The sequence below is a fragment of the Struthio camelus genome, chromosome 1 (assembly GCF_040807025.1).
Source record: "Struthio camelus isolate bStrCam1 chromosome 1, bStrCam1.hap1, whole genome shotgun sequence".
Classification (NCBI taxonomy): domain Eukaryota; kingdom Metazoa; phylum Chordata; class Aves; order Struthioniformes; family Struthionidae; genus Struthio; species Struthio camelus.
Genome location: NC_090942.1, coordinates 118,812,375 through 118,822,959, shown reverse-complemented (window position 1 = coordinate 118,822,959; position 10,585 = coordinate 118,812,375). Strand labels below are relative to the sequence as shown.

Sequence of the window (10,585 nt, the reverse complement as noted above, 5' to 3'; positions counted from 1 at the left end):
CCGCGCCCCGCCCCCTTCGCTGTGACGCAGGGTTCCCCCCCCGCCCCCCCCGCCCGGAAGTGCCGCGCTCTCGTGCTCCGGCCGCGGGTGAGCGAGCGGCTGTCGAGGCGCTGCTGGGCCCCGCCGCCGCCATCATGGGCGGCAAGAACAAGCAGCGGACCAAGGGCAACGTGCGGGTGAGCGCGCGCCCCGGCTGCGGAGCGGCCGTGCGCCGCCGTTAGGCTCGGCGGGGGCAGGGCCCCTTGCCCTCTGCCCCGGCCGGTACCGGCGGGCCCCGCCCTGAGCTGCGCAACGGGCGTGCGGGCGCGGTGCCGGCCGGGCCGTGAGGGGCAGCCGGGGGCCCCGGCGCTGCGGCCTCCCACGTCGGCGCGGAGGTTGAGCCCCCCCCTCCCCCAATCACCACCGCGCCGACGGCTCCGTCGGCCCTGCGCGCCCCCTGCCCGGGGGAGGGGGGGCCCTGGCCCTCTTTCGGCTGCCTGGTGATTAGAGCGAGGGTGGTTGTCAGGCTTCGGGTGGATGCTCGCAGCTGGGCCTGGGCCTGTGCTCCGAATAAAAAGGAGATGGCAGCTTCACTTCCAGCGATGCTTGTACAAGCTTTCCACGGAGCTGGGGGGGTGCAGGTTTAACTGGGCTGGTGTAACTACAGTTAGGGTGATTTTTCTGTCGCTAGGCTTACAGTACGCCTCTTGTGGTGCTTCTGTCTTGTATGCCTTCCGAGTGGTGTGGCGTCTGTCGTATGTGGCACGCTCTCAGTATGGGAGAACTGCCTGTGAAGCATGGCTTTAATTTGTTTCGGTCTCACAAATCTTTTTCCTCTCATATATGTAGAGATGACTAGGGAGCACAAAGAAACATGTCCATATGGTTAAGGTTTCATAGGCACGAAAACTAGTCAGTTCATAAATATAGTAGTCACATAAATTCTGGCTTACTTACCTTTCATTCCTAGTGACAGTTGCAGTTCTGTGGATTTTTTTTTTTTTTGTTAGTAGTAATAATTTGCTAAAGTTCGTTGTACTCTTCTGAATTTTTTGAAGTATTTAGAAGCTATGAAATATTACAGAGAACCTAGAAGCATCAGCCAGTTTTGGGACATCCTCTTTTAAGGAGCGTGCTTGAAATAAACGTGAAGCCACTGATGCAGTGAGCACACTGTTGACTTAACTGGGAAAGCTGCGTGAGATGCTGAGCTCCAAAACGCTTACTTTAATTAATACAAGTGGGATAGTGTTACGTTATGTTAAATATGTACTGTCTTACTCCGTTCTTCTGTATCCTTTGGGGGCCCCCTAACTGTTGCCGGTAGCAGCTTTTTGTGTGATGGGTTTTCTGATCCCCCTCCCAACGTTAAGAGCATTCCTTGGAAGCTCTATCGGTTTGTGTGTAATGACACGAAAAGAACTAGAAGGAAGAAAAGTATTGAAGGAGGGTAAATGGTTTCTTAATAAACTTCACGTACAGAAGTATGTCCTTACTATACTCTTTCATACGTACATAAGAATAACGTTGTTTTCCATAAGTGTTCATGGATTGAAATCATTATGAGAAAATGGAATGCTAATTCTAAAAAAAAAATTTTCAGGTCAAACTTCCATGTTTAAAGTGTGGGTGGCCTTTTTTGTGAGGTTTTGTTTTAAATAGAATGTTAATTATACAGGATAAATAAATTCATTTTTTTCAAATGCATGATGCATGAAAAAGGTTTATAAGATCATTTTGATCAGAAATAAAATAGTTTAAAGTGACCAAAATAGATAACTGACTACTGTCTCTGTTTTTCACTCAGCCTTCTAGCAGTGGCCGAGCTGCGGAGCTCCTTGCCAAAGAACGTGGAACGGTGCCTGGCTTTATTGGCTTTGGAACCTCTCAGAGTGATCTAGGATACGTTCCTGCAGTTCAAGGGGCTGAGGAAATAGACAGCCTTGTGGATGCTGATTTTCGAATGGTGTTGCGAAAACTCTCTAAAAGGGATATCATAACAAAATTAAAAGTATGTTTATCCTTTATCCCCTGCAGAATTTTTTTATGGGAAGAGCAGTACCCTTTTCTTAAGGGTGAGAGAGGAATCTGCCAAGGTAGCCAGTTCATTTCCATAAATTTCCGAGACCATACCATCGTTTTTTCCCCGTACTCTTTTACATGTCACGTAAACTACGTTTGGATGTATGCAATCCAGAGGGTATCTTGGAGGACTTCTAAAAAGTTCCCTCAGGCAAGGTGTTCATAAAAATATCTCAAATCATGTGTTGCTTCTTGCTCACCTGGAAGCAATGAATTCATTTGTTGAAAATGAGAATTACAGGATCTAGTAGCAGATGGTAAGTTAAAGAAAGTATCTACCTGATGTTTCTTAACTATGTTGTTGTTTTTTGGTTTTAGGCTATGCAAGAGTTTGGGATGATGTGCAAGGAAAGAGAAGCAGAAGTTGTTAAAGGTGTTCTTCCTTACTGGCCAAGAATTTATTGTAAAATATCACTAGTAAGTATTAAAATGTCTAAGTTCAAAGCTTCTCTGGATACTCTCTGTGAAAATTGTTAAGGCAGTCATATTGATATATTTAACTCTGTGTTTTTTTTGAATTTCCTGGCTCGTTCTAGGATTATGTTGACAGAAGATAGTGTTCCTTGTGGTTGATATATTTCAGTATTTGCCGTGGGTAAAACCCTCAATTGTTGATGGCCTGAGCTGTATTTTTGGGATGGGGATAGCTGTTTGTTGGAACTCTGTTAAAAGGACGATAGAACTCCTTCAACAGAATAAATCTCTCTCTCTTTTTTTTTTTTTTTCCTTTTTACTGTAGAGAGCAGAAGAGAAAAAGAGAATGTGCTGTTTAGTCAAGATAACTATAAGTCTTCTTGAACTAGGACTAATAACGGACCAGCCTGACTATTTAAAAAAAAAAAAAAAAAGCATATGTAGCCAGCTAATCCATAGTATTCTGATACAGTATTTTAACACATACCCAAAGTGTCTCAACAGGCTACTGCTGAAAACAGGATATTGGACAAAATGAATCACTATTCTGATCCATTAGAGCAATTCCCAAAACATTTTTTAGGAGCCAGGAGCGCAGAAAGTCATGACGCTGTAAATTTGTACACAAATAATTGAAAGTTGCAAATAAATAATGCACGATTTGTGTGGGCTTCTGGATATCTTAATGCAAAAAATGTCTTACCTGAAGGCTACCTCTCTCCCTTTCTCTCTTTTCTCCTGTCTTTTCAATGTTTGTATAAAATGGACATAACAATTGTAGTTAGGGGTATTGGGAAAGGGTTACAATTTTGGATGTACAACACATCTGGAGTATGCTGGTGCTAGTTTAGGACCCTCCCCTGTATCTGGGGATGCCACTGAAAAAGACTTGTTTTTATTTTTCTGCGTATTTTCAAATCTGCATAGCCTAATTCATTGCAAAAATGCCTGCCCTAAAGAGAAAAGCTCTCTCTTAGGTGGAAGAAATTGGGACATAAGATTATACTAGAAGAATTTTTGCTTTGAAGTACTTGGCATCAAAAAATACACTTCTTAAAACAATAAAACCTTTTTTTTTTAAACAGGATCACGATCGCCGTGTTAGAGAAGCAACTCAGCAATCTTTTGAGCAACTGATTCTTAAAGTAAAGAAACACTTGGCTCCTTACTTAAAAAGTATCATGGGATACTGGCTGATTGCTCAGTGTGACACTTACTCCCCTGCCGCTTCTGCAGCAAAAGTAGCTTTTGAAAAAGCTTTTCCTTCAACCAAGCAACCTGAAGCTTTAGCGTTCTGTGAAGATGAAATTCTTAATGTGAGTTTATACCGTAGTAGTTTTATAAGGCTTTGTGTGAGTATACGTCACCTTTTAATACACGTTTAAAGATTCATTCTGTCCCCATCCCTTTCCTAATAGTTCAACTTCAAGAAGATTTTTTTTTTTGTTTTTCCTTGCCTGAAACTTTGCTGCTACTAAGGTCAAGAGAAGACTGAGACAAATATACCTCCTCTTTATTTTTTACATGCAGTTATACTGACTGGAACCGTACAACTATAGGAATGAATATGAAGGAAATATTCTTGTATGCATTTTGATGTAACGATGCTCAGTCATCAGATGTTGTTGCGCACAGATGGAGTAATGATGCTGGTATGGTTGGAGTAATGGTGCTGATATGGTTTAGCTGCAGTGATAGAGGATTAAAGAATGCTGAGCACTGTTTCAGAAAGCCTCTGAGATGTGTGCTGACCAAGGTTCATGTTCTTCTGCCATCGTGTATGGAACCTAATTGTCTGAATTTTGGAAGGTGAAAGTCTGCGTTGATGTCCCATCGCATGGAAACATAACTGTTCTGTTTTGTCTCAGCTCATCGTCTTTTTATCAGAAGCATGTCAGCACAGGACTGCAGCTTATGAAGTCTGGTAAAGTCTGAGTTAGAACAGTACCACCACTATGTTTAACATGGGTCAGTTCAATTCTGTTCTTGCTTGTTAGCTTATTTCAAATGTGCTCAGTAATGACTTGACTGAGGTGCAAAGATGTTTCTGAATAATGCGTAGACTGTATGATTAACTTATAAATAGTAAATTCGTTCTCTCTTCTCACTCTCTCTTTTTTTTTTTTTTTTTTTTTTGGCTTAGGTACTTCAAGATAATCTTTTGAAAGAAACAGCCGATACACTCAGTGACCCACAGTATGTTGGCCTGCTTTAAAGTATATCGTTTAAGTCTTGGTCTGTATTGGGTGTTCTCTTGTCTCAGGACACAGTGGATTTAGTTGCTCCAAGGGGGAGAATAGTCATTTAAGAGTCCGGATCCCAACTTTCTTTGGGACTTAAGTACAAGTATCTGAAATTGCTATTAATAATGTTATCAGTTGCCTAGCTCATTTCAGCTTTTTTAGATGTAGCATTCATACTTGGAAGACAAGATGACTCCAAACTATTTCTAACTTTTATAACGTAATATAGTTGTATTAGAAGCTATGAAATGTTTATGTATCTATATTGCTACCATTTGAAATCCAAAAAAAAAAAAAAAAGACAAAAGAGTTGAAGATAGTTTAAAGAGCTTTAGAAGTCCACTGATGAATTCACAGTTAATTTTCGTTTTGTTTTGTTTTGTTTTTCTAAGAACTGTACCAGAGGAAGAAAGAGAAGCTAAATTTTTCCGGATTCTGACCTGTTCCTTGTTAGCTTTAAAGAAGCTGCTTAGCATGTTACCAGAAAAAGAGGTGCATTCACTAGAGGAAAAGTTAATGTCACTTCTGTCTCAAAATAAGTTTTGGAAATATGGTAAACACAACATACCACAGGTAAATTATTATTATTATTATTTTTTTTTTTTAGTTCTCTATTTTGGTGTGTTTTAGTTAAAGATAAGATGCTGAATCTGAGGAAACGCTACATTTCTTGTATTCTATGAGAAAGAATGAGCTTGTGTGCTTTGCTGAATTGTTTGAAGTAGTCTTCAAATTTCTAGGCCTTAAATAGCTAGGATTATAGACAGTATTACTCTAAAGTATTCCTAATAGGCTAATTGACTGTTTTGATGCCACCATGATCTTCTACTTGTTAATTTGGAGTTGTTTCAAATACATGTGAAAGAAACAAATTGTCATTTTACTGCACGTTCAGGTTTCATGATTTGAAGTATTTTGTTGGCCTTTTCTCTGCCGAGAAGTAGCTGCCAACAGTGCTACTGTGAGTGCATATTGCAAGTTTGTGTGACTTCGAAACATAATAAAACTACAGACAGTGAAAAAGTATTGTCATCTACCTAAAATTTTTATTTTTCTGTGGCTCTCATCAGGTTCGCTCAGCTTTCTTTGAGCTGGCTTCTGCTTTTTGCCAGTATCTGCCTGAGCTGGTGAAAGCTGAAGCGCCAAGAGTTTGTCCTGCTGTTCTTCTTAGCCTCGATGACAGTGATGCAGTGGTGTGCCCAGCTCTTTGGGAAGCTGCACTTTATACTCTTGCCACAATTGAGGTAACGTGGGAAATATAAAAGGCAGATGTTTTATTTAAATGTCGCACTTAATTCCTTACAGAATGCCAGTGTTCTTCGTGTAGAATTAGGATGAAGAGTTTGACTGGTTTGTCGTTATAATTAACAACGTGAACTTTGCAATGGTGCACACCCCTTCTTCTTCCTTGGGGTACTCATTTTAATTTTCAAACATCCTGTATCCTCTGTCTCTGAAAATCAGGGTGGTTTTGTCTGATTAATTTAATCTGAATGCCTTGGATTAAAAATAGTTACTAAGAAGTAAAATAATATTTAAAACCTTTTTTTTGGTTAAAAAAAAGTTACAAAAATGGCTTTCAGTGCATTTTTGGTTTGCTTGTTTCTCCTTCTAACTTAATGCTTAGCCTGATAACCATTTTTGTTTTCAAAGTGAATACCAGCTTCACTGAATTTAGTAGCAGGCCAAGCAGTGCTTCCATACACTGGGATGGATTCAGAGTTTAATGTTGCAGGTATATTTTGCAGTTGCTGGTATAAAGTGTAACACTTCATGAAAAAAACAATTAGTTTTTTGTTTATGGCATTTGTTACAACTGTAGATACCTGGAACCATGATAAATCAGGTGTCAAAAATGTTCAAGGGGAAAAAAGTGCTTAGATATTTTGCGAATATCAACCTTTTGCAGTGAGTTTAAGTTTGTAAGGCTTGTACAGTTAGGATTTAGAAATCGTTGTATATTCTCGGTAGAAAAAGAGTTGAGGATTAAATACGGCACCAAGTGTCACCCTCATTTTTATGAAGCATCCTTAAATGCCGGATCATTAAGGAGAAACCTTTAACTGAGGTAGGCTAACAAGGAAACTGCGTTGTCCTTAAACAATATTGAAATGGTTTTATCACATTAAATTCTTAGAATTCATGAACTGAAATAGGGAGACAGTGATTTTTTGAAAACACTGGCAACTCAATTTGCTTCGGTTACAGTGTGGGGAGGTAGCTTGAAGGACTGGCTAAGTTCTTCCAAGGCAGCAGAGTCTAATGTAATTCAGAATAACTGTTTCTTTCTGAAGGACTGTTGGAGTCATGTAAATGCCAGAAAAGGAGTTCTACCAAAGCTGTGGACAGTGCTTCGAGAAGGTGGACGAGGATTAGCTACTGTCATATACCCGAATCTCTTGCCGTTTATTAGCAAGGTACCACCTGGTGTTGCAGAACCAAAGCTGGACTATTTCAGAACTTTTTTCAGCTCTATAATTCAAGGGTATGAATCACAATTTTTTAAATTTTTTTTGGAAATCTCTCTCATTTACATTTTGAAGTAGGACTTCCATTTTTCTCTTTTCCTTAAAAACAATAGGAAATACTGTTTTGTTTTGTTTTTAAGCATTTTAAAATAGGTAGTTGCATATCCTTTGGCTGGAGATTATTTAAATGTGCATCGATTGTTTATTTTGGGGAAAGACTATCTCCACTAAAATATCTGAAAATTAATGTTTCCAGAATTCTTTTAAATACTTTAAAATGCTCAAAGCTAGAGTCAATCCTTTGCAGCTGTCACTGTCTTCTTAGACCTTTAACCTTCTTTTCGATTTTGTATCTTTCTTATCTAAAACATTCTTATTTTTTCTGTCAAACTTCATGTTTATTCCATGGTAAGTTTTAAAATGGGAAATGAATTTAGTGTTAAAAATAACTTTGAAGATACCAGACTCTTCTCAGCAGTGCATAATTATTACAGAGCTTATTGAAGATTAGCATTTTAGTTGTGAAATTTAATGTATGCAGGAGCATGATAATTCTCATTCTCGGTTCTCTAATTGATTTTTTTAAAGGATTTGAACTTTATTTTTGCTTTACTTTTAAAATACTTCAAAGCTAACTTTCTCTCAAAAGGAACAAACACATTTATGTGCGTTATGTACTCAAAAACGTATATAAATTATTTAATGACTAAAATATAGCTTATTTAAAATCAATTCTTGATTGATGTTGGCACGGTCATTAGTAGAGTTCTTGGAAACAAGAGCTATGTAAGGACTGATTTTTTGAAGAGCACGTTAAATTTAATTACAAGTAGTAAAATTTTCATAATATCTGCATGGTAATTTAATGAAAATTAGACCACACACAGAAAAAATCTCTTACTTTGACTCAAACTGGTTATGGTGAAACAATCTGTTTTTCTCCTTTTATTTTTGTAATGCTTGGTTCCCATCTGTCTGCAGTTTCGTTCATGTGGCGCAGGCATAACGTAGTGGCACTTTCAAACCTCTCTTGTGCGTATAGAATATTGCAGAGGAGATTGACAAAGAGGTGAAAGAGCAGTCAGTGTACTTGCCTGGATATGTATTTTCTGTGTTTATACAGATATCTATAAATCCTAAAAGTTGATGAAAAAGTTATTTTAATATAAGTCATACTCAGTACCTGTATTTGTTTATTAAAGTCTTGAACAAGTCCTATTGAATTTGTTTCAATCTGATGTCTCGTAGTGCTTTCCTGGTAAAAGCAACATCTGCAGGGTTACGTGCAAGCATTGTAACTGGGTTTCTCGGCAGCATAAATGATTGGTTTGTTTTCCTCATGTTGCCTTTCAATAGGTTGTCAAGTGAGCGAGCAATGAGTAGCCATTCAGAAAGTTCAGCGATTATAACTGCGTTTATGGAGTGTCTGCGCTTTGTCATGCTACAGAAAGTAGATGAAGATGATGAACAAAGACAAATTCATCGAATGCTTATAGATGACCAGGTATTGACTAGAAACAGTTTGTGTTGCTGTATATTTAATAATTCGAAGTTAAAGAAGACTAAGTTTCTTTGACAATTTGTTCATCTATTGAAAGTCTCATTAGATATTATAAAAAAAAGTATGTTAGTGAAGTTACTCAAATTTTTCCGTGCTATAAAATCAGCCTTTACAGTGTGAAGTTTAAATTAAATGCATAAAAAAGAGCATCTTGTACCTCTTTCTCATATTTTTATTACATGTACAAGTGTGAAAAGTCCTGAGTTGTTTGGAATTGCTTCCAGATGCTTTTCAAAATCACAGAATTTCCTGGGATGACAAAAGAATAGATAGGTTATCTATTTGGGTCTATGTTCTTTAATTATTTCTTGTCTTTATAGCTAATTCCTCTTACCGATGCTGTACTTAAGGAACCCAGGTTACAAAATGGACCATTGTTTTATCAAATAGCAGAAACGCTGAGCTCTTGGGAAGCTAAAGCAGAACTCTCCAGTGATGATGGCACAGATGAAGTTTTCCAGAAACTGTTAGCAAATTTTTGGGACTGCCTTTTAAAAATGTGTGTGCTTCATGTGGATACTTTGAACGCTGATGAGAAATCATTGCTTGCTGTATCTGGTATGCTAGAAATTCTCCAGAATCCAAAGAGTGCTACAAAAGCAAACAATAGGAAATCTCTAAAAATCAGATTTACAGATGAGGATGAATCTGAAAGGAACACAGAGAATGGAAAACTCTCAGAAGTGAAAAATAATAGTGACTCCGAAATACAGACTGAACAACAACATAATTCGCCTTTAAGGAAGGAACCTTTAGAAAATTTAGTCTGCAGTCTTGCTGAACTAAGTATTGTGTATGTCAATGAACAGAAGTCAGAACAGCATTTGAAATTCCTCTCTGCCCTGCTCAACTCTTTCTCTTCAAAAAGAGTTTTTCAAGTACTCTTAGAGCAGGGAAATGATGCAAGTTGTGCTCATGCTAAATCCCAAGAAAAGATGAAAGCTCATCATGAAAATCCATCTGTACAATTTCTGCATCTGAATTTAATAACTTGGCTGAAAGAAGACTGGAGGAAAGACACCCATTTTCTTGTTGACATTCTGTACAGTGTGCTTAATTGTTGTAACAGTAGCGATGAAAGGAAAATCATTCTTGATGATATAACAAAGGTATGACTCATTTTGCTGATAGGTTAACTTATCAGAGTGACTGGCTTTTTTGTGGGCTGTGATTGTTAGTTTTTATTTTGGGGTTGTGGAAGATGTTCTGCATGAACTTCAGCATAAAGAAGGTAGAATGAGAAAATGTTGACATTAGACTATTCCAGTAAAGGATTATGACATCAATATATGTCCCTTCTTATATGGCATAAATCATAAAATAGCAGAGAACTGCTGATACTAGCCACGGGTGACCTTTCTCCTCAAGAAGAGAGGAGACTTGGGAGGCAAAGACTGTGATGTAATAAAAGTAACTGTAGCTTGGTTATTGAAACTTAGCAACTTCTGCTTCTTCCCTGCAGAAATTAAAGTTGTTAAACAAACAGTTAAAATGGTATTAAATACTTCCAATTCATCAAAGAATTTCTGATCAACTTTGTGGGATTTTGTTTTCCTTCCAGATGGATGTGAAATGGATTATTCTTCTCCAGATAATTCAAAAGGTACCTTCTCCAACTGTTCTTGTTCTTGTTTTTTGTAGTTTTGAATATTTCCCTGGTTTTACCCTAGCGCATGTAATTCTCAAGGCTGACTTTTTCTTAAATAATGCTAATTTCCATACTTTGAAAATCTTGTAGTAATAGTTTGAGTGCCGTTTGTTTTTAACCCCATTTAGATGTAGGAACTGTCTTACATGTGAAATGACAATATTGAAAAAAACCAACCATTTATCTTTAT

General features: G+C 38.1%; 1 protein-coding gene across 5 annotated transcripts in view; it reads left to right on the top strand.

Moving 5' to 3' along the window:
• Nucleotides 1-27: 27 nt before the first annotated feature.
• The window catches only part of LTN1 (listerin E3 ubiquitin protein ligase 1), a 41,442-nt gene continuing 30,884 nt past the window's right edge, over nucleotides 28-10,585 (top strand). For 3 of the 5 annotated variants that reach the window (XR_011135179.1, XR_011135183.1, XR_011135184.1), the window contains exons 1-11: nucleotides 43-176; nucleotides 1,787-1,990; nucleotides 2,380-2,478; nucleotides 3,561-3,791; nucleotides 4,619-4,671; nucleotides 5,111-5,291; nucleotides 5,789-5,962; nucleotides 7,013-7,203; nucleotides 8,543-8,690; nucleotides 9,068-9,856; nucleotides 10,309-10,350. Coding sequence is in view for 2 of the 5 variants with exons in the window: in XM_068911638.1 (XP_068767739.1) it covers nucleotides 135-176; nucleotides 1,787-1,990; nucleotides 2,380-2,478; nucleotides 3,561-3,791; nucleotides 4,619-4,671; nucleotides 5,111-5,291; nucleotides 5,789-5,962; nucleotides 7,013-7,203; nucleotides 8,543-8,690; nucleotides 9,068-9,856; nucleotides 10,309-10,350 (2,154 nt within the window). In the remaining 3 variants the exon portion in view is untranslated. Of the gene's footprint in view, nucleotides 177-1,786; nucleotides 1,991-2,379; nucleotides 2,479-3,560; nucleotides 3,792-4,374; nucleotides 4,444-4,618; nucleotides 4,672-5,110; nucleotides 5,292-5,788; nucleotides 5,963-7,012; nucleotides 7,204-8,542; nucleotides 8,691-9,067; nucleotides 9,857-10,308; nucleotides 10,351-10,585 lie in introns of those variants that run through there. The other 2 variants (XM_068911638.1, XM_068911656.1) reach the window with 2 other exon arrangements.